General features: G+C 45.2%; 1 protein-coding gene across 3 annotated transcripts in view; it reads left to right on the forward strand.

The window, feature by feature from the left end:
- CORO1C (coronin 1C) overlaps nucleotides 1-23,977 on the forward strand; it is a 59,505-nt gene that overhangs the window by 19,743 nt on the left and 15,785 nt on the right. Inside the window, exons 1-3 of one of the 3 annotated variants that reach the window (XM_053361073.1) lie at nucleotides 591-647; nucleotides 4,512-4,711; nucleotides 17,651-17,773. In XM_053361073.1, coding sequence (XP_053217048.1) covers nucleotides 4,517-4,711; nucleotides 17,651-17,773 — 318 coding nt within the window. In that variant the 5' untranslated portion in view covers nucleotides 591-647; nucleotides 4,512-4,516. Of the gene's footprint in view, nucleotides 1-590; nucleotides 648-4,511; nucleotides 4,712-17,650; nucleotides 17,774-23,977 lie in introns of those variants that run through there. The other 2 variants (XM_053361075.1, XM_053361074.1) reach the window with 2 other exon arrangements.

Raw genomic sequence — 23,977 nt, forward strand, 5'->3', positions numbered from 1 at the left:
AAATGCCTCTTCAAAACCCACCTTTTCCAAAGAGACCTCGACAGAACCCCTTCTTTTATTGGCTTACTAATCAAATTTATATCTCACCCTCCCAAAGGCACCTAGTGTGACAAACAAATGATAAAACAATTGTTTAAAAAAACCAATTCCAGTTCAGATACAGGCCGAGAAAGATTTCAGTTTAAAGGTTTGTTGAAAGAGGAAGGTCTTTCAAGGGAAGGGAATTCCATAAGGTGGTGTCTGCAAGGAGGCCCTCACTTGCAGAGGGCAGTGACACCTCATATCCCACAGCAACGAAGCATAAGTAGGTGCAACTGAAATAAATGCCTGTTCTTCCCCAGTTTGTCCCCTCTCTTCACTTTCTTGCCTCCTTTACAGTATTGGTTGCTTAAAGCAGGGACATCTACTCTTCACACTTTGCAAAGCTCGGTGCATGAAGAGGAGAGGTCTGTGCTGTTAATGTGCCCATTGATTCTTTGCCTTATGACAGGATGGCCTGAACTTCAGACATGCATCCCTAAGCAGTGTTTGAAATTGGCCAGGCGCGTTTTGCTACTGGTGCAGGCCCAATTGCGACCGCATGGAGATCTCTGTATGCCAGGTTAGCAATCTCTTATCTGGCTGACTCCTCCAGCCTTCCTAAGCAGGTGTACAGAAGTGTTTATTTATTGCATTTCTGTCCCACTTTTTTGTCCATGGTCCACTCCCCTTCTCAATTAATCCCTCCAGCAACCCATTGAGGTAGGTTAGGAGGCTGTGGCTGGCCCAAGGCCACCCAGTGAGCTTCATGACTTGAGGAGGGATTTGAACCCTCATCTGACACACTAACCACTACACGCCATTGGCTTCCTAGAGTATTTCTGCTGTAGTATGAGCTAAATTAAGTGGGTAAATAAGTATGGGGAAAGCAAAATGTTACTTGGAGAAGGATCTGAAATACTTTCCTTGAAGATTGAATTTGTTTTGTTCTGAATTGTTTTATTTGATGTTTTCATGTGTTGTAAACCACTTTAAGATTTTTTCTTTAAAATATAAAGTGGTATAGAAATGAAATTAATAACAAAAACAACACATTTCATTGGGTGGGGGGCGAGAATGGCGCCTAGACATTCAATTGTGGTTACCTAACCTAGGTTTCAGGTTCCTTTTGGCGATTAGGTTATGTATCTGAGTTTCTAACACCGTTAAGAAATACTTGACAGTGACTGAATTTAAATATTTACATAGATGATGGTTTGCTGTGAACATGCAGGTGGTTCTCACTTTCCTGCTCCTTTCACTAGGCTCCCTGGCCTAGTGTTACATTCGAACCAAGAACAAGGGTTTGTTTTGCTCCAGATAGCAACCCAAAGTTTGCTTTTGGCTTATCAGTCATAGTTTGTGATTTGTTGCTCCCATTAGCGGAGGAGCGAGGGAGGAACCATCTGCACACTGGTTTATTGAGATGGCCAGTCTGTCTTTCTGAAAACCTCCAAGGAAAGCAATTCCGAAGATTCGGTGTTTCATTACTCTTATTTAAACCATAACAAGGTGATGTCTGAGGAAGAAAATGTCAGGCACATATACACAGATATTGAATGCAGTAGTCCGTTCCTGGTTTGCCATCGTTTCCCCCCACAAGTAGTTTTGCTGTTGATAAAAGGTTTTTTGTGTGCGTGCTAATGAGCCATCTGCTCTGCTGTTTGTAAAAGTATAAAATTCCCACTAATGTAATTTTTTAAAAAAGCATGTCACCACGGAGTCGCCTCTTGGATTAAGATAGATGGAATCTTTCACCTTTGGATGACTGTCTTGAACTCTATTCAGGTCACTACTAAATGTTTGTCCTTACAATTTGGCAGCTGTTTGGTCCGTGTGGAACCAGCTGGTAGCCTATTCCCAGGTGGACCAACTGTACCTGAGACACACTCCATGATTGGCTCCTTGTTACCAGTCTCTGCAGAAAGGGTTGGGCAGTCCTCCTCCTGGCCATAGGACAGGGCTTTAGTGAGTTTCAGGTGCTTTGGAGAATTGCCTCCATTGTAATTGGCCTGGTAGCTTTAACAAGTTTTATTGTTTCAGGGTTAATGTTACAATCTCTGTGTGTGGTATCAACACACTGCGTATAAAGATGTCTGACTTGGAACAAAGCTAGCTGTAAGGCAGAGCACCTCTCAGAAACCTGGGTGCTTCAGAAATCGTGGCTGCATTTTTAGAACGCTACCAAAAATGTTGAGATTTTGCTGGAAGCTGATAGAACTCTAAAGCAGCGTGCACTGTAGATGAGCTTTTGCAATTTAGTATTTCCATGTTTTGCATGGTTGATTCACATTCTTAACTGTAGATGTACAGGCCATTAACTTCTCCGCTCACAAACTTACCAAAAACAGATTATCTTTGTTAAGGTTCAATCACACAAGCAGTTAAGGGTTGTTGTTTTTTTGTTTTGTTTTTTAAAAAAGGGGATCTGTGTGTGTCAAGGAACACTTCCCTAATCCTTATTTTCAGGCAGATTTGTGTGTACAGTGGTACCTCGCAAGACGAAATTAATTCGTTCCGTGAGTTTTTTCTTCTTGCGAGTTTTTTGTCTTGCGAAGCACGGTTTCCCATAGGAATGCATTGAAAATCAATGCGTTTCTATGGAAACCGCGTTCAGACCAGGTCCGGGGACAGTCTGTCCCCCGACCTCTTCTGAAGGCTGGGGGGGGGACAAGGGCTTTTCTTCCCACCGCCAGCCTTCAGAAGGCTGTTCTGAAGGCTGGCGGTGGGAAGAAAAGCCCTTCTCCCCACCTCCCGCCCCGCAAGCTCCGGGGACAGGAGGGCTTTGCTGCCGACCGCCAGCATTTTAAAAGCCCCCGGGACAGCGTAGACTTCTCCGCTATCCCGGGAAGGCAGGCGGTCGGGAGCAAAGACTTTTGCCCCCCGCCGGCCTTCAGAAGAGGTCCAGGACCTCTTCTGAAGGCCGGCGGTGGGCGAAAGTCTTTGCTCCCGACCGCCAGCATTTTAAAAGAGGTCCCCAGAGATTTCCCTATGGGCTTTCTTCTTGCGAAGCAAGCCCATAGGGAAATTCGTCTGACGAAGCACCTCGAAAAATGGAAAACTCTTTTTGCGAGTTTTCCGTCTTGCGAGGCATTCGTCTTGCGAGGTACCACTGTAATGGCCCACACCTTAAGTGGGTGGGAGGAGGCAGCATTTGATTTGATGGGTTGGTAACCAGAGGTTTCTGTCAAGGTCCTTGCGCTTAAGCACTTTTTTAGTTCTTGCTTGGAATTTTGTGAAATCCTAATCAGGGGAAAGATGCTCCCGGTAATTTTCAGCAGGGCTGGTGCTGAGGTCATTTGACATGTCAGATAGTATGACCGGTTGTTTGACGGTGGTCAGATATTCTATGCAGCCACAATGCCATGGCTAATCAGAGAACCTTACCTAACATTGAGTTAAAATAATTCAGTTAAATGTTTTGCTTCTATTGCATCACAATAAGTTAGCTAATTTATAATTGTAATTAGCATAAGTATCATACTTGCTGATAATTCTATTTTTATTGTTCTGATAAAGATAAAGCTTTTAATGTACTCAACCAGCACTGGACAATATTTGATCAGACAATCGATCATGGTTTGTTTTGCATGGAGTTGGTTTGTTTGTTGGTCTGGTCAAATGTAGTCTTAGGTAGTGACTTTGGAGAGTATCGTTTTTGGCAGCGTTCTTGATTCTCATGAGATTGTTGCCGGTCATGTTGACTAAATTGGACGTCCTCCCCCACATGCAATCATGGATACTTGTTCTTTCCTTCTTCTGAGTTTTGGCATATTTCTAGTGTTACTGCAATGTTTTTGGGAAAGGTTCCTATTCTGAAACATAATGAAGACAAATGAAGGCTGCAAGCATCAATGTGCTTACTCCACAGTAGCCCTGTTAAGCTTGGGTGTGTACTCAATAAATTTATATTCTGCTTGAATAGCTGAATAATAGGCTCCCAATTACAACAAACCATTCAATAAACCACAGTGAACTCAGAGAACCAAACAACAGTATTTAAACAAAATAGTTGATCTGGATTATGGGTTAGCTGGCACTGTTCCAGAGCTCAAAATTAGGTATTTGGAAGCACAGAATTGTGGAGTTGGAAGGGATCCCAAGGGTCATCAGTCCAACCCGCTGTGATGCAGGAATCTCAACACACGGTCCTCCATCCAATTTGAAACCATACCAAACCCTGCTTAGCTTTGCAAATTATCTGGTCAGTGGCGCAAAGGAGTTACCTCGGCTGTTCCAGGGTCCTTCCAGATGGGTGTTTATTGGTGCTCCTCATGTGTGCAAGGCGTTGTTTTTTCTCTGTCCACACAATGTCAAGATTTTAGTATGTATATTTTCCCTACTTAATCCAGAAAGGGATAATCTGATGTATTTTTATTTTTTAAAAAAATGTTGCCAACAACCCATTTGTGATATTAAACCTCCATCTGGAAGCACCCTAACTGGAGGAATCAGAGAAACAGTAACCCATGCTGAATTTTCTTCTTCTGCAGAAACAATGAGACGAGTGGTACGACAGAGCAAGTTTCGGCATGTGTTTGGTCAAGCAGTGAAAAACGACCAGTGTTACGATGACATTAGAGTTTCTCGGGTGACATGGGACAGTTCTTTTTGTGCAGTAAATCCCAACTTCGTTGCAATAATAATAGAGGCTAGCGGTGGTGGTGCATTCCTGGTTCTACCTCTACACAAGGTAAGTGGTATTTTAAACAATAGTTTAAACGTGGTCCTGTAGCTTACTCTGCCCAATTATTACAATAATTTATTTTTCCTTCAGAATACGAAAGGTCCAGTAGATAGAAACATAGGTCACGTGCCTGCTAGAATTTGGTGTTGTTGGCAACACATTCATTATAGTCATTTTGTATCTTAACAAGCACCAGTCTAATTCAGGAGAAGAACAAGTTGCTTGCTAGCTTAGAGGCCTCTCTCTCTCCAAACTAACAGCTCCCATCCGTGGCACATTGTATTTGAAATTGCTTTAATTCTTTTTTTTAATAGAAATGTGAAGACATACAAAATGGAAGAACAGCCCTATTCATGCTGCCACAGTTACAAAGTGAACGTGTGTGTAGGAGTGGGACACTGCTGGCAGGCTCCACCTACTGACTCACTGCAAGTTCAGGTGGTTGTGTGAACACAATAGAAACATCAGGAGCTTCCTTATACTGAGCTGGACCATCGGTTTATCTAACTTTCCTTTGGTTACATTGAGAGCGTGTTGTCCAGGGTTCAGGCAGGGGTGCTCCCACCGTATGTGGAGCTGCTGGGGATTGAACACATCATCTGCCACTGAGCTGCGGTCATTTGGAATGTCCATACATAGTGTTAACTTTGCAGTCAGGGATCTTGCTTCTTATACTTGTATGTAGACTCAGAATTCAGAACCTGGGCTAAAATGAATTAGTATTTTTGTAGGGGACTAGGAGGCAAAAGGCCCTGATGGTTTATTTTGAATATTTGTATTCTGCCTTCTGGTTGACTTATTTTCAGGGCAACTTACCACAGATTTCAAAAAAGCCCTGTCCCAGCGCAGCTGATAGTTGGATCAATGTGGCCTTTTTAGGAAGGAAAACAGTCTCCCCACAGCTGCTCATTCTCTGACCAGTGGGACGAGACTGATCTGCCCCTTGACATGATGATCTTCCTGGGAGGCAGGGAGCACAACCTCCTATGGCCCTTGTTCCTCTGAACCCAGTATGTGTGTTTGCTTCCCTTCAGTTCTGCAGTCTCTGGGTAAGTCAAGGACTGCAATAAAATATTGCAGCGTGAAGTACTATTTGGTCACTCTTTATGTTTCCCAGCAACATTCAACATTTTGTTCCCACTGAACATACTCAGTCCTCATTGGATTGTTTTTGGGTCTCTTCCCTTAGGGTTTTTCCTGTAGGGGTTTTTTTTGGGGGGGTACTTTCACAAACCTTGAGGGTTCTCCCAAGCATGTTGATATATCTCTGTTGTGCATGGACGTTGTTGCTTTGGTTGCAGACACTTGCAGTCTGAAAATTTGAAACAGAAGGAATAGTTGATAATTCAGGGTATCTGTTAGATAAGCTAAGTACAGGGGAGGGTTTTCAGTATAATAAAAAACTAGCCCAGAACCTGTATGAATATTGTGAAATCCCATTCCTATGCAGTTCTGTTAGATTTCCTTACTTGTGATAAGTGAAGCTGTCAAACAGCACTTAATATGCCTTTCTTGCAGCAAGGGCTTGCTTGCACTGCGCCTCAGAGTAGACAATAGAATTTCAAGCACCCCTAGTCGAATTTATCTGTTCTAGTCTCAGCCGGACAGGCTTCCTTCCTTCCTCTGTGTGGATACTCTTAAAGCCACATGTGTTTTAATGTTGAAGCCCTGCTGGTCTTTAGGTGGCTGTTGCTGTCTGAAGCAGATATGGTACATTTCAGTGGCATTCAAAGGGTCTGTTAAGGCCATGTAAGATTTTGGGGAGTGGCTTTGTGGAGAACCTGTCTCCCAACAGGCTGTTGCCTCCCAGCAGGGAGGGCACAGGCCTCCCTGTAACATTTCTTGCATGAACTGGGCTGGGGAGAGAAAGCCATGCCAGCAGCATCAGGCAACAGTCCTGTTCTTCCATCCTCATCCTGTAGCAACAAACAAATCAAATGCCTCTCTTTTTCTTCCTATGAAAGCTTTTCCCATATTCTCATAGCAGGAATATTAACTATGATCAGAGTGTGGAAGCCCCCACAATATACTGAGTGGGTGTTTTCACATGTGCTTTGTGGCCCTGATGCTGGCAGGGCAGACAAGTGCCTATTTCCCACTCTCATTGGGGGGGGGGCAGAGAGAGAGAGATGGAGGAAGCCGAACTGCCTGTTCTTTGCATTTCTCTCTCTCTCTCTCTCTCTCTCTCTCTCTCTCTCTCTCTGCAGCCCTGCCTCCACCACGGCTGCTGCAGCAGCAGCATTTCCACAGCTGTCAGTGCAGGGCTCTGACAGTGGTTTTTACCATATATGGCCATTACAGCTCTTTGGGTTGGGAGGCAGGCTGAATAATTTCCACCCTTTGCTTTGATTGGCCACTGTGAGCCTGGAAGAAGGATGGGATAGGAGCTCTTCTGCAAAAAAGGGAGAAGCAGCTTGGAGTCAAGTGGAAAGGGCGGCTTAACTCTTTGCTGCCAGGTTTTTGTATCGCTCGTGCATGTGCCAGCTGAATTCTACCTGGCAACGCCTCTCTCTCTTGGTTTCTGAGTGTGCAAGTGAGTGGGAGGTTTAAATAATTCTCATACGGTGATCTGGGGAGACATACCATGTGCAGCTCTTGACAGCCCTGGCTGTAATGTGCTGTGCATGGAATTAAAAAGCAGGGGGGAAACCAGTGCTGTTAAAGCACCCCTTCCTGATAGGAACCCTTTACGGCAAGGAAGGGGAAGGATGTGCCAAATGCCTGGGATGGCAGAAAGTGCAGCAGTTTGGCTTCACATGATCAATAAATTGCTTTTTTATTGCAGAGTACTTGAGAAGTCTGCACTTTTATTTTTAAAAAACCTTAGATTAAAAACTGAATATGAGGAAGTAGATCTTCAAGCATTGCTCAGAGCCCACTCTTTCCCGCAGGGAATCAGAATTCAGGTGTAGGAGGTAAAGGACTCCTGGACAGTTAAGTTCAGTCAAAGGTGACTCTGGGGTTGCGGCGCTCATCTCGCTTTTAGGCCTAGGGAGCCAGTGTTTGTCCACAGACAGCTTTCCGAGTCCTGTGGCCAGCATGACTAAACCGCTTCTGGCGCAATGGAACACCGTGACGGAAGCCAGAGCGCACGGAAACGCCATTTCCCTTCCCACTGCAGCGGTACCTATTTAACTACTTGCACTGGCATGCTTTCGAACTGCTAGGTTGGCAGGAGCTGGGACAGAGCAACGGGAGCTCACCCCATTGCGTGGATTCGAACCTCCGGCCTTCTGATCAGCAAGCCCAAGAGGTTCAGTGGTTTAGACCACAGCACCACCCGCATGATATTTGTGGAGACTTGAAGCCCGTGGCTACTGTATCTAGGCACCAGCAAAAGCCAGACTGCAACCTGAAGTGGGATTGTGCATGCCTGAGAGCAGCCCTGTTCTCCTGCTCCCTGCTTCTCCTTGGCAGAGGGCAGTGAGTGGCCCTGCTGAGACCAGGCATGTGGCAGGGCGAGCTGGGCTTTCAGCAGAGTAGGGGCTCTTCAGCAGACGAACCTTCTTCATTTTGGCCATGATCTTTTACGAACAAGATGAAACTTTGGGAGGGGGTGGTGCTGTGCAATTCCTTGGGAATATCTGGCAGCTTGAATTAAAGGCTTTAACTAATTTTCCTGTTAAGGCAGATGTTGTGAATAAAACTGGGAAGTTCCTTGTGTTTTTCCTTTCAGCCACACAGTCTTTTCTTTAAGGGACCAACTTCTTTTAGTGAGTGTGTAACGGCAATCATTTAGAGCTCTCGTTCGGCAATGATGCTGGAAAAGGTGTCAGAGGCAGATTGAAAAGCAGAAGTACTTTATGTCTGGAGTTCTAGTTCAGACAAATAGCAGCGGAAGTTTTTGGACCACATCACTTCAGATTGTTTAAAGATATTTCTACAGAAGATAATTTCCTTCACTAAGGATGTCAGAAGAGTGTTTAAATTTCTGTGTTGGGGGAGCTGGTTTGCATGGGAAAGCTTTCAGCCCTGTATGAGCTGTTATCTACATGCTGACATGATGTGTCCTGCTTGCAGGCAGGATCTGCCTGGCCCCTGTTAGAACAGCAAGCGAGAGTAGAGAGTCCCTGGCAACTGGGCTTCTGTGGCTTCTGCTGAACATCAGTGGCTGAAATCAGTTGCTGGGGAGCAACAAGTTGGCTGTTGCCTTCACATATTTTTTTGAGGGCTTCGCAGAAGCACCAGGATGGCCAGTGACAGAAGCAGTGTCCTGGACTAGTTGGGCTTTTTGGTTTGATCCAGCAGTGCTTTTCTTATGTTTAAGGCCTAATTCTTGAAGGAGCTAAACATATTTCTTGACTAAGAACAATGAAAAAGAGCCCCAGAGGACCAGAAATTCTGAAACTGACCACCCAGGTGGCTCTGAGAAGTCCACAACCAGCACATGAAGGCAGCGGCCATCCCATTGTTGCCCCCAGCAACTAATATTCTGAGAATTCAGCCTCTTTGGGGTCATGAAGCTTGTGGATGCTCTTCTGGAGGAAAGCCCCTTCTGCTGCTGAAGCTGATAGCAAAAAGGTTTTCCATTATAAAAAGCTTGCAAGCTGTGGCCCTGCCCCTCCGAATGGCCTGTGGGAGCTCTGTCGGCTGCTGTGCTGCTCCACTCAACAGCTGATGGGCAGAAGGCCGTTCCTGGCAGTGGGCTCATCTGTGCAGCTTCCCTGCCCTTTCTGGGGAGATTGAGGGGAGGAGGAAGGGGGTCTACGCTGCCCCTTAGATTACCCTTGTGCTCTATGCTTCTGAATAGGTAAAACAGCTGTTTAGAGGCTGCTCCCCACATGTGCATTTCGCTTATGCATGTGGGGGCTTGGAAAGTGGGGAAGTTGCCTGTATAATCTAGGGCAGGTGGGCGGGACTTGGCCAGAATGGTCTGGTGGGTTCTCCGCCCCCTGCTGCAAGGAATTTCATGCAATCCTTACCACTGATTGCAAAACATGTTCCTTTAAGGGGGGAAATGGCAACTAAAAAACCTAATGATGCACTTACATCCTTTATTTCTGGCTTTTTTGTCTTTTTGTGAGAATATGGGATATTCTCTCCTCTTTGCATGAAACTTAATCTTGCTTCTCTCCTGTTCTGGTTTCTGTTGCCTCTTCTCAAAAGCGAGCATTTTCACAGGAACAGTGTGCAAACCATTGCATGTGCAGGATAAAAGCCCACGCCATATGTTGTATCCATAGTTGGTCTTTCCTGCCCTTCAATGTTCTTTCTGGGCATTCAGTTGTGTCATCTCTGAGGGATGTGGTGTTTCATCTTACTGCACAACTGAGAAATCAAGAAACCTGCAGTTGCCGGGGAATATGCCTAAAGTTTGCATCTGTATAATCTGTATGACGCCTTGGGCCGTTCCCCTCAGCCTTTCCTCTTCCTAATTCCTCCAGGAAGACCCCTTTTTGAACTTACTTGCATGTGCTGACACCAGACGCCTTCGCATCTCCTGAGGCTCTTCCAGTGGCTGGGGTGGGGGGGGGGAGTGCTAACAGAAGTACATTACTACTGTTTTCTTCTGTTGAGGGACTATCAGCACTTTCACTCATAAAACTTGCCTATGAAAATGTTGGTTTTAGTTTGAAACTTGGCGTGCAAATTTGAAGCTTGGGATCAAAATCCCTCCTCATTTTTGGAAGCTGCACTATTTGTTTTTCTGGGGAAAGACCAGAATTAAGAAACGGCATCTCTTTCTTGCTCCACACAGCTGAACCTCTGCCAGCCAAATATGTCACTCCTGTCCTGAGAGCAGTGAGGAAGAAACTGCCAGTGTTGGGTTACTGTAGAAGTTAAGGTCTGTGGACTTTGTGGCATGAAGTGAGGCCGTGACTGATAGGGCCGGCCGCAGCCAGTAAACAGGCAAGCCACCAACCTAGGATTATCACGTTTCTTGTTCTTTGCCTTCTCTTTTATGCTCACAAGGAATTTGATGTGGAAGTGAAGCCTTCAAAATTCAGCCCCAGCATCTACTAAGTAGACAGTTTTGTGGCACAAGTTAATTTATCAGAAATGAGTAGCATCCCATTCTTTTGTGATTTCTCTAAATTCAGCTCCTCCTCCTCTTGTTAATATATACTTAATATATATTTGACTGAGGGCCTGTGTAGTGTAACTACAGAGGCAGTGTAACTAAGAGAGCCGGGTGGTCCAACACACGGACCGAGGGCCACATGCGGCCCTCGATGAATTTGTTTGTGGCTCTCAGCCTCATTTGCCCGCCCCCCCGCCATGTTGCCTTCCCAAAGCCTGGCAAGTGAGGTGCTGGCTTTGGGAAGGAGGCATGAGGATTCTGACAGGGTCCTAGAGTCCTCCTTCCTCCTTCCCAAAACCTTGTTGGTGCTTTCCCAGCTTACATACAACACAAAAAGAAATTGTACAACATTACTATAAAAACAGGATTTCAGCCATAGAGGCCAGTCTTGTAGGTCAGGGCTTCACGGATGACAGAGAGGAGGGCATTCCTGAGGGCAGTCACAGTGGTTCAGAAGTGGTGACACAGAAAGGTATTCTGCTTCTTCTGGTTTCTAAGGAATGCAAGCTAGATACAGTGGTACCTCAGTTTACGAACTTAATCCATTCCGGAAGTCCGTTCTTAAACCGAAACCATTCTTAAACCAAGGCGTGCTTTCCCTGATGAGGCCTCCCACCACCGGTGCCAGTCCACCATTCGGATTCCATTCTTAGACCGAGGTAATGTTCACAAACCAGGACACTACTTCCAGTTTAGTGGAGTTCGTAAACTGAATTGTTCGTAAACAGGACTGTTCTTAAACCGAGGTACCACTGTACTCTCCTAGATTTTGCCATTCTCCTCCCCTCCCAATACAGTAGGAGCAACAAACTGCTGTTCAGTACTTGAAATGCAGCAACTGTGCCAAGTACTCAGTTTCTTCCTCTGGCAAGCAGGTTGGCAGTTTTGTTCTGCCTGTATCTGTCACAGCTAATTTTGTGGTGAATTTCTGCGCATTGCCATAGATCTTTCCAGGGCAGATTTTCCATAGAAACTACTGCATTTTCAGGGCCCTTTGTGCTTGGACCTAGCACTTCTCTGTCTTCCGTCATAAGCACATGGCACTGAGCAATGAAATCATTCAGCTGCTTGGTTCGTAGTCTTCCCAGTGGGTTGAGATACCAGCCCTATTACTACCTCTTAGCTATTTGTATATTTGAAAAACTATTTGAGTCGCGCAGGCCTGGTGAGGCTCCTCATGCTTTCTAAAAAACATCCTTGAGCCATAAATCATTTGAGTCCTGATAACAAACCACGTAGCTTTAAAGCTTGTCTCTTGCTGACCATGGCGGTCTCCAGCAAGAGTTTCTCCTGCACAACCTGCTTTGAGCTGAATGGAATGGGAGCAGGGAGGGGGAGCCCACCGAGAGCCTTGTGTTGCTTCCCTTTACTCCAGTGCTGGAGGAGTTCCTGTTGAATTGCAGCCTGTGGTCAATGGATCAGTCTAAGGCAACCCTTTGTTTTACACACCCTTTTTGTTTCTACCGTTTCAGGATTTGGATCCTGCAAAGCAGGGCCCCACTGTCTAAGTGTGATGGTGCTCTGCGAAATGTAGAACTACAAACTGGATATTATTGTTTACTAAATTATTATTTATTAAAGGTGTAAAAGGTGCTTTTCACAGCCAGTCCGTTGCTCTTCAAGACTTCCAAAGTACTTCTTTCAAATGGAACTATCTGTCAGAACCGCCCCTGATTACTATCAGCTCAACTCCAAACAGTGCTAAGTTATGTGTCCTGGGTGGTTCTGCTCTGGGCAAGATGTTTTTGATTCCAAAACCCCATTTTCACGTTTCAATCATTAATTTTTCCACCTTGTTTCCCTACTCTTACAGTCCCATAGGACTATAAAGACACAATTTATATGCACATCTTGCTTCTTACCCCCCACCCACCCCACCCCACCCCACCCCATGTTAGCTCATGAACATCTTCAGTCTGCTACTGGTGCTGTGTAACAGGCTTAGGGGACTTTGAATGAGTTTTGCTCATCATCTGATAGCTGTTCATGTTTCAACCAGTTGCTTTGCTAGAACTTTCAGTTGCTAACTGATGTTACTTGAATGTATTCTGTGAGTTTTGATGGAAGGTACAAGCTTTGTGTCCCCAGAGCAACTTACATGGCTCTGTAGCAGTCTTTTGGTGATGGTGGTGTTACTACATTCCCCGTTTCCTTATCTTAACAAGGGTTAGTCACGGAGAGCTTGGCCGGCTTGCTGGATGACTGATGGCCATTTGTCATGGTCTGCATCAACTCTATGGTCTTCATTTAAGTCTAGCACCTGGGTATAACCCATCTGGTGTTGGTAGATGTGGGTGCTCCATAGATGCAGCAGGTCTTGTTAAATGAGGAGAGGTGGGACTGAGGTTTTGAACCTTGAGGTGGGAGTGCGTTGCTGCCAGGCCACAGGAGAAACTGTTTCTCTATGAAGGAGAGAGCTTCGTTTGCGTTTCAAACCCATTCTTTGTGATCCAGTTTTCTTCCCCCCTCTGCTCCATTCTTCAGCATACACAAAGCGGAATGTGCAAGTTGGTGCCACTTCCTTATTTCCAGCTGGGGCGATAACAGACATTCCTGAGGAAGTGACTTTCTACATTCAGTTATCTAAGAAGTATATTTCTGCGATTAGCTGCCTCTTTCTATGAGAAAGACAGGGTTAGTCATGGTGGAAGACTGCACCAGTTTTCCTGCCCATCCTATCAGGACTTTTACACAGAAATCTATTTTGGCCTGTGTGACTTCATTAAATGGTCTTATTTGGCAAACTTTAAGCCCTCTGGAAGGGTTTGTGTGAAAAGCTAGCTTATTTATTTTATTTATCAGCTAAATTTCCATACTGCTCTTCATCCAAGGATCACAGGGTGGTTTACAATATAAAAAGACAAAAGTATATAACATAGTAACAAACAAATACCCCCCCCAAAAAATAGCCCATAGATTGTGTAAATAGCCAAAGGCCTGAGAGAAAAGAAACAACAAAGGTAATCGTACAGGATGACCAAAGCAGTTTCTGTGCCAAAACTCAGCGTAAAGCCCAATTGAAATGGATCTAGAATATCAGTTTCCTCCAAGAGCATCTGGATCTGTTCCATGACCACCCACTCAAGAACCTTTCCCCAAAAAGGGAGAATAGCAACTGGCTGGTAGTTAGTTAGATTTTCAGAATCTAGGGAAGGTTTCTTGAGGAGTGGTTTTGCCACTGCCTCCTTCAAACAGGCAAGGACCACTCCCTTGCGTAAGGAGGCAGTGATCACCTACCTTCCTGGCCCAGCCAGATGTCCCTTTCCTGCTAGTTTTTATCACTCATGCGGGGTGAAGGGCCAGAGCACGTGGCCACTCCAACTGATCCAGGCACCTTTTCTGCATCCTCAGGCCTTACCAGCTGAAACTCATCCAACACAACAGGACTAGACTGTGCTCTGGACACCCTTCGAGATTCATCTGCTTTAACAGTGGATTCAAGATCCCAGCAGATGCAGGCGATTTTGTAGTTAAAATGCTTTGCAAAACAAGTCAGTTAAGGGTTGTTTTAAGCATAATATCCCATACATCTACAGTGGTACCTCGGGTTACATACGCTTCAGGTTACATACACTTCAGGTTACAGACTCCACTAACCCAGAAATAGTACCTCGGGTTAAGAATTTTGGTCCAGGATGAGAACAGAAATTATGTTCCCGCGGCGCAGTGGCAGCAGGAGGCCCCATTAGCTAAAGTGGTGCTTCAGGTTAACAGTTTCAGGTTAAGAACAGACCTCCGGAACGAATTAAGTACTTAACCCGAGGTATCACTGTAATTGCTAGGAATTGTTCTGTGCTACAGCTGCTCATTTGTTTTTATCTTAGTTTTATCAACATCCATAATGATTGCTCTAAAGTGACCAGCCTACTTTTAGGCACTTAATTATTTTGTGGCATTTAACATTAAAAACAACACAAAACACTGTCATGATGCATATTGCAGAAAGTAGTACTAATATACTGTACATGTTCGTCCTAGTGAGGAACCAGGATTGTATTTTGGGATCTCTCCCACCCAGTGAGCAGGTTTGCACATAACACTAAGCCATGGTTAGTGACCATCGTTTGCTCTCAAGCCATTCAAAAACCAGTTTCTAATCCGGATTTCTCAATCTCTGATATGAGAGCAATTTGTAGCTAGCAGTAACTTTGTTTTGGACAACATAGTTAACCTTAGTTACTGCAAATCAGGAGAAAGTATTATTATTTTTCCATGGATAGAGTAAGAAGCCTATGAATCTGCAGGGTTCAAGAATGGTTTGGTGGTTGGTGAGATGACACATAAACTGGGCAAATCAGAGGGTGATTCACATGATCCTAAAATGTGAGTTGCAGTGAATTGTGCTTGTGGGTGCTCTGTTGCAGACCAAAGTCCCATTTGACTACAACTGACTCATTATTGGAAGGCCTTTGTGGTGAGGAATTTAGTAGTTAATTTTCATAGCTGAAAGCCCATCTTTTCCATTCTGATGAACCGCTGTAGGTCTTAATCTGGCCTGTGAGCACTGAGAGGCCCTGCCAGTCTGATTGGTGAAGCTCATCAAACAAGAAAAACCCCATTTTGATTCTGAGATTGTTTACCAAGTTTTTAGTAAGTAGTCATTATATGTGAATAAAAGACTCCTGGTTACATCCCAAACTGTGACACACTTGGTGTAAGGGCCCATGCAATTATATTTGTTTTTCTCTTAAGTGTATAAAAGGGCAGTAAGATAATGACACAAAGAGAGTGATAATTGTAGGTTTGCGTCTTAGCAAATGAATTGCCATTTTAGATAACTAAAAAAATAATAAAAAAATCATACGTTCCATTCATTTCACACAAGCTGCTGAGTGAGATTGAACACTCAGCTGTTTGTCTGAATGTTTGGTGTTTGGTTTTAATCTTGTTCATACAGACGGGTGGCATTGCAAGTTTAATATGTATGCAGCAGCTAATTTTCCCCCTCTCAGTCAAAATCCTGATTGACACATTAATACATGTCTGGATTACACAATGTTGGTTCTCTCTTAAGATAGTTCTGTATTTTTCTCTTTAAAATGTTCAAGTGTTGCCATGTTAAAGAGTTAAATTTTTCACAAGCCCCTCAACCTGTTGATTTTGTATTCCTTAGATGTAGTACTTATCTCCCCCCGCCCAGACCATCCATCTACCACTCCATTTAGATTTTGGCATAGAGGAAATACGTTTTCCTTCCTCCCCACCTTCTTCAGTGTCTTATATGCAAACTGGCAGGCAAAAAGTTGGGAAGCAGATGTGGGGGAACTTTTTTGGGCCAGGGGGCACATTTGCTTCTGGGCAGCCTTCCAGGGGGTAGAGGCAAAGTGGGCCAAGCAACAGGGGTCAGTTTTGTGCAGTTTCTACACACACTCATACAACCCTCTCTATCCTGACAAGCAAGGGGCATGATCAGAGCACAGGGGCACATCCCAGGCAGGGCTAGTGAAGGGCGTGGCCTAGAGGGAGTTGGGGGGACCAGATGGACGCATTCAGCCCTTGCGCCTGAAGGACTCCACGCTGGTGTAGGGATGTCTTCCTCCGTAGGCTCACAGGCCTCTGAATCTTCGCCCTTTCTCCTCCTGAGTCATTTTCTTCCCCTCAGTCCTGTCCATGATGTTTCCTGTCGACAGGGGTGGAGAGCCTTGGCTTTCTGGATGGTGTTGAACTCCCAACTCCCCTCAGCCCTCAACGTTGGTGGGCTGGAGGATCACCACCCCAGCTTTAAGATAGTGTGTACATGCAGATAGAAGCTGCTGCCCAGGGGCTTGCAGGTGATAGTGTGCTGGCTTGGTCTGACACACCATTGGCCAGCAAACAGTTTGGTGGTTCCTTAAAGGTTGCAGTAGCAATTTGCTCTTTGATCAGAGGCTGTGCATATTCACCTCTCCATCTGGTCACAGGCACGAGATAGGCATTTAAGTGGCCATGCCCATGACATGTTCCTAGCTGTGAAGAAGAGATACCTCTCTATTCCGTTTCAGTGGAACTCTGTAAGGATTGCTTCTTGTTGCTGTGTCTCATGGTCCTTTAGGACTTGCCCCTCTCTCCTGATTTTGACAAGCAGGTTTAAGTCAGTCTGCAAGAGCTAATGGCTATCGCTGTTTCTGAAACCTTATGCACAGTCAACTCTGAATTGGGGGGGAACTCACTTCCCTGGAATTAGCAGTGCAGTAATTGGGTGCGTGATCCAGGGTTCAGGCAGCATAAGGAGCAAAGAGTAGCTTAGGAAACCCAGTCACAGGTGTCTGAAAAAGGCAGCTGTCATGGATCTGCCTACAGTTCAATAAATGGGGTGAGTTTTAAACACTTAAACAAGTGCAAATCTTTGGAGAAATACAGCTTAAAGGTTTTTCTGACATTACAGCCATGCAAACTTTGAAATACGTTTGGAAAGCTGCCCTAGCTGCAGGGGAAAGCACCGCTGCTTGCATACAGAAGGCCTCAGCTTCAGTCCTTGCCATTCCCATTCAGAGGATCTCTGGGAGCATCAGTTAATGGGAAAGGCCTCCCTCACCCATCCTAGGGAGCTGTCAGTCAGAGTAGGCAACACTGGGATAGATGGCCAAACAGTCTGATGGAACCCCAGGAGAGCTGCTGCCAATGTTTGTCTATGTGAATTTGAGCAACTAACTTTGCCTTTAGTCAAGGTGTGACTGTTAAAAAACCTTAGCACCATACATTTCTATATTTTGTGTGTAAGAGATAATTTACTGAACATGAAGTGCTGACTTTGGGGGTGTGGAAGTTGTGACCTCCAGAAGTTTGACTGCAGTTCCCATCATTCCTGACCACTGGCCTTCTGGCTGGGACGGATGGGAGTTGTTGTTCAGCAGCATTTGGAGAGAGGCAGGTCATCCATCCCTGGCTTGTTTGTATTTTGTTCCTTGTTCTGTACATTACAACACTTTTTTCACTCTCTTCAGACAGGTAGAATTGACAAATCCTACCCCACAGTTTGTGGCCATACGGGACCTGTGCTTGACATCGATTGGTGTCCTCACAATGATCAAGTCATCGCCAGCGGCTCAGAAGACTGCACTGTCATGGTGAGTCGCTGCATTAAGCATCTCAAAAAGTTGTTTCTTGCTTTCACTTGGAAGTAGTTTTGTAGCCCTTCATTAAGTTAGTCTTATGGTAGTCATTTTAAACTGGCAGCCAGTCATCCTTGTTCCAGCTTTAAAATGCAACTGCTGTGGGCTCATAGATGGTACACTGAAAGGCAGAAAATATTACTTGCATTGTCACAGCATGCAGAACTGGAGTGAGTAACGCTGAAAGGAAAATTGGCCTTCGCTGCACTTGAAATGGTTCTGTTCTGGATTTTTGTTTGTTTAAAAATTGAATTAAAAAGCCACAATATCAAGATAGGTGGATTTAATTTTATATAGCACTAAGTTCATACTTGTGTTCATACTCTTAATCCATCTGACGTCTGGATTTGTTTTCTATCTCATGGTGACTTATCCTGCACCATCTCCTGTGATCTCACTTTGGAACACGTTGACATTTAAAAAGAAGCAATTTGGGTTTGCAGAGTTCACCACTAAACAGGATTGTGTGCTAAAGGATGTTGGAACGTACTGTAAGAAACATAATTCAGAAGGCACATGAAATGTAATGAATGCCGTCTGGAGGTTCGATAGAAGTTAATTTGAGCTTCTTGACAGAGAGAGATACCGTATTTTTCTCTCTATAACACTCACATTTTTTCTCCTAAAATGTAAGGGGAAATGTCTGTGCGTGTTATTGAGCGAATGTGTGGTCCCTGGAGCCGACTGGCCCGAGCGCAGGGGCAAAAATCAGGCAAAAATCAGATTGCGCGGAGGAGGGAAAGCTGTAGAGAGGAAGCTGCTGCTTTCCTGCATTCTGCCTCAGGGTCTTACTGCCCACCCTCTTCTGTTTTCGGTTGCTGTGTTTGCTAAAACGCAACAAAGAGCAGGGAAATCCCCTGCCCTCCTGGCAAGCAGAGGGGAAAGGAAAGGATCGCGTCCTTCCTTCTAATTCCTTCCTAGTCACACTGCGCGCAGGCTCCAGCTCAGGTTCCGTCGGCTAGGAGCGCAGCCGACAGCCACCACCTCCTCCTCTCTCTGCTGCTGCTGCTGCTGTGTCCAGCATTCTAGGGACTCGCAGGCAGCCGGAAAACATGCAGGTGGGGGGCGGGGAGAGAGAGAGAGAGAGAGAGAGAGAGAGAGAGAGAGAGAGGGCTGGCTTGGGTGGGTGGAGGAAAACTTTTGCCTTCCTTTCCTCCCTCCCGTTAAACCCCTCTCCTGCATTGTTAGCCAGCTGCACACCCCTCTCGTGCTCTTTGTCCCTTCTGTGTTTTTCCTTCCCTCCCCACTTAAAACGTGGTTACAAAGCACGGATCCACATGGATCCTCAGGATCTTTGCATTGGGTCACCCCAAATTCACCATCAGCTCACATAGCATGTCCATGGCTACAGCCTGCACCAAAAAAATCACACACCCACTGTTGCCTGGGGCCACAATGGTGCAAAAACGTGGTTACAAAGCACAGATCCACATGGATTCTCAGGATTTTTGCATTGGGCAACCCCAAACTCACTATCAAATCACATGTCTGTGGCCACAGCATGAAGCACAAAAATGATACATCCACTGTTTCATTCAGAAGTTTTTTTTCTTGTTTTCCTCCTCTAAAAACTATGTGCGTGTTATGGTCAGGTGCGTGTTATAGAGCGAAAAATACGGTATTTGCCTCTAACCCAAGCTGCTTGGAGAAACTTGTTTCGCATTGGAGGAGAGTGATTATTTTTTTACAGAGCAGTTTGGAGTTTGGTGACAACTGATTTTCTAATGAGTATAGGGGGGAAATGTCCGAAGCAGGGATCTGCTCCATGGCAAAATCTTCTCCCTCCATGCAACACCCCCCCCCCCGCATTCATTTTACCAGTTGAGAGACAAGAGGAATCATGGGAAGTTTGAGTGTTTGTGGCCATTTGCTGTCTGCTTACTGGGGAGAACTGTGAGGACCCTCGTTTGCTGTCATCTACTGCTGCCTCAGAATGGTAAAGCCATTTGTTCATTAGGGACCTAAAATATCTGAAGCTGTGTAGAAGTATACATAACTTGAGCAATGAGCTAGAAAATGGCATCTCTATCCTATTATGTATTTAGGTATAGCCTTATCTTCAGGACTGACCCCAGGGAAAACCGGTTCTTCCTGTTGGATAGCTCAAGTTGACTCTAGTGATGTCACTTGCCTTTCCCTTCTCAGGACTGTTTTTTTTTTTTAATGTTAAGACTTGATATTGTTTCTAACAAAATGTATGTTCAATTGAATTCCTTAAGAAGGTGGTTTTTTATTTTTAAGTGACTTGAGGCTGGATCTCTCCCTCCTAATCAGGGTTAAGCCCACATTTCAAACCTACCGCTTAGCACAGCTTCAGCACCTGGTGACATGTTACGCCAGGGTGAGGAGCCTTGGACAGGTGGGAGACCCTGCCATCTTCATCTGTTCCCTCCCTCCCCCCCCCCCGACCCCTAACTTTGACAGGTGGCAGGAAAGCCAGCCTATCCACATCCCTTGCACAGTGCTTCCCACACACCTGACAGCCAGCTAGTTGTTGGGCACCACAGCGCAAGGGGGTTTGCCAGCCCAGTGCTTGGCAGCCCTGAACTTAGGGCTTGCAAAGCTTTCTGCAGGGCTGGGCAGGGCAATTGAGTTCCCCACATATGGCATTGGGTGTGGAGCAGTTGGGCATGGTTTGAGGGGATTAACATCACAGGCCAATTTGAGACTCCTTCCAGGCAGTGTTTGAAATCCCCTGGCTGCCATGTTCCACTTGCGACCAAGTTAAGTTGTCTTGTTGCCAGGTTTGGTGACTGGCATCTTCACGATCCGGTTGACACCGTACAAGTTGGCTGGGGAGGAAGGAGCATGTGGCTCCATTAAGGGGCTTTGGTGGGGAGAGGAAGAGGCAGTATCTACGTGCTGCAGAAGAATCCCTGAGAGGAGAGGAGGAGGAGGAGGAGGAGGAGGAGGAGGAGGAGGAGGAGGAGGAGAGAAATTGGGCAGCGTGCACATGCTGGGGTGCAGCCTTCAGCTACTACAGCCTGCCGTCATTGTTGAGAGGGGAGAGAGAGAGAGAGAGAGAGAGAGCGCGCGCGCAGTGGCCCAGTCTGTCTCCTGCTAAGGGAACAGTGGCAGGAGCAGCAGCAGCAAGCAGCTTAACTGCCCTGCCTGGTGCTCATACCTGCCTCTCGTTCTATTTCCACCTATTCATTGTCCTCCTCCTGTTTTGTTCTTGTGTTTCTCTCTCATCTCAAGTGCATGGTTGGGATAATGATAAACAATAGATAGTTATATTAATATTATAATTGCCTTTTCTCTCTGGTCAAGTTGGAGGGGGCGGGATAAATTTCATACCCTTTTGGCCGTAAGCTTAATGTCCACACCTCTCCCTGGCTTGGAACAGTGTCATGTGATTTGGCCCGACTTGTTGATTCCAGGTAGAGCCCTGAGACAAGAAAGCTGTATTAAGATGCGGTGTGGGGAAACAAACTTTTTAAAAATGACTTTTTATACTGATTTTAAGATATCTGTTTTGTTTTTAGATTAAGATTTTGTAAGTCGCTTTGAGTTCCCATGGCAAAAAAGTAACAACAGTCATACCCTGGAAGTTCCGAAAGAGCTACAAGGTGAAATTAAACATTGGGAGGAATTTCACAGAGTTTAAGATTATTAGAATTTTATGTGGGAGATGGAAGGAGAACTAGGGAGAATGATCCAGGTTTCTAAACTTCCCACCCACAGTTCACTTGAAAACTGCTGTGGATTACTTAACGGTTTTTCTACCTGTGCCTTGCAATCTTACGGAATTCAAACTGTAATACAATTAATACAAATCATTAGAAACAAAAGAAGCAATAGACATACAATTAAAATCAATGTGAATATTTATTGTGATGGATGTGCCGCTAATTCCAGGTTGAAATGGGCCTACTAGCCGTTCATTCCCCACCCCTACATTACATGCAGTTGGGAATTTCTTTCCCTGTTTTATTTTAAACTGAAAAGCAGCCTTGGGGACTGCAATTAAGGGGGATGGAGGAAAAATAGGTTACTGAGCTATTTGCTCAAAATCATCCTCTCCCAGATGTTTTTTCACCTTATGGAGGGGGATATGGGGAACCAAAGGAAAGTATGGTAAATGTGCGTGGGGATAGTGATCTTGGGCTGACATGCAGCACCAAGAGCGAAGATTAATAGCTTTTCTGCTATTAATAGTACCTTTCTAGGCTGCTTTTCAGTTTTTGAGATAACAGCTCCAAACTAAGAAATTTACACAATCACGTGGCTGAGGCCCTGCTCCATGTCCTCAGAGGCGATCACTTTTGAAGTCCCATAATTCCTCAGAGATTCTCCAAGCAGCTTCGCTTTGCTCATTTTGCCACCAGAGCAAAATATTTTTACATTTTTAGAAAGTCTTCCTAAGCACACGGATGGCAGTCGGTCTCTGATTGAGTTTCCCTTTTACCCTCTTCTTACATGGGGACCCCCACAGACTCCCATCCAGGTCCATTCAGACCCATGTCTGCTTAGCTTCAGCAGAGCCAGAAGACTTGCATGTTTTTTTAAAAAATAATAAGTGTTTTTTCACAATGCAGAGAGGTGAGCAGTCCAGCCCTTTTGGCTTCTTTCTTGCTTAACTTCAAGAGGGGTTTGCTGTAAAATGCTGCCATGAGGCCGCCTAGTCTGAATGTTCACTTTGAAGAATGATTTTTCTCATGCCAAGAAATAAGGAACTGCTTAAATGTGGATTCTTCAGAACCTTTTGAATCTTGGTAATGTACTGCAGGTTTTGTCTTCCTCAGCTGGAGAATGTTGGGTTATATTAGGGTTTTGTGGAGGATGCCAAATGGCTCTTCTCAAATGGGAGGAATTAATTTCAGCCTGAGTCATTCAGTCTGTTCTGCTGGTTTGCTGGACATCCAGGATCTTCAAAAAAGCAAAAGGTTTGAGTTGACAGTGATGCCAATCATGACCATTGGCTTGCTAAGTGAATCCTTGAAGTTCCAGACAAATGCATTATGCTGATAGCTGTGGGTTTTCTCAGTGAGTCACTGGTGGCCTATAGTTCCCTTGAAGCACCTGGATGTCATGTGTGGTAGATGGGTGTGATATAAGACAGAACCCCAGCGAGACGAGAAATAATTATAACTAGATCCCGCCATGGAGGGATCTCAAAACTGAACCGGTAAACTCATTATGGACTCTGAGACAAAGCACTCTCTTTAGGCAGAGTAAAATCCAGGAGGGAAATGGAGAAAGCAGAGCTGAGGGGGTGAGGAATTTCTAACCAGGGTTGAGTTTGAGGCCAGGCTCACTTTGGTGCAGCGCTTCTTTGTACGTGTGCAGAGAACATTTCCTTTGCCACCAAATTAACTACAGGTTCTTTCTACACAGTTGGAATTGGGGACCAGCCTCCCAGATCAGAGGATGTGGCTTCTCTTCAACCCTAGAAATTCATCTTTGTAGAAATGAACAGCTGAAACGCCCCCCCTCTTCCCAAGTGGCTGCCTTTGTCATGTTTGGGGGCTGTTTTGCCAGATGTGGCTGCTTTAGTTTGTTCCTTGTGGACATTCATGTGGCAAATTGGTTTGGGAAAGGAAGAATACAAAAACATTGGAACGATTCTATTCTAGAATTCTATCTTGGCATAGAATTCTAGAGTTGGAAGGGATCCCCAAGGGTCATCTATTCCAACCTTCTGTAATCTAAACTAAGCATCCATGACCGATAGCCACCCAACTTCTGCTTAAAAATCCACCACCTTCCAAGGGAGTCCATTCCACTATGGAACAGCTCTTACAGTCACAAAGTTCGTCCTGGTGTTTAGTCGGAATCACTTTTCTTGTAACTTGAAGCTATTGGTCCTACCCTCCATCCTCCATGTGACAGCCCATCAGATATTTGAAGGTGGCCATCATATCTCCTCTCAGTCTCTTCTTCTCCACGTGAAACATAGCCAGTTCTCTCAACCATTCCTCATAAGGCTTGGTTTCCAGACCCCTAGCATCTTGGTTGCCCTCACCTGCACACATTGCAGCTTGTCAATATCCTTCTTAAATTGTGGTGCCCAGAACAGGTGTGGTCTGAGCATGGCAGAATAGAGTGGTACTACAACTTTCCTTGATTGGAACAATGTACTTTTCTTGATATAGCCTAGAATAGTATTAGCTTTTTTTGCTGCTGCATCACACTGTTGACTCATGTACAGCTTGTGGT

Source organism: Podarcis raffonei, chromosome 13 (genome assembly GCF_027172205.1).
Source record: "Podarcis raffonei isolate rPodRaf1 chromosome 13, rPodRaf1.pri, whole genome shotgun sequence".
NCBI lineage: Eukaryota > Metazoa > Chordata > Lepidosauria > Squamata > Lacertidae > Podarcis > Podarcis raffonei.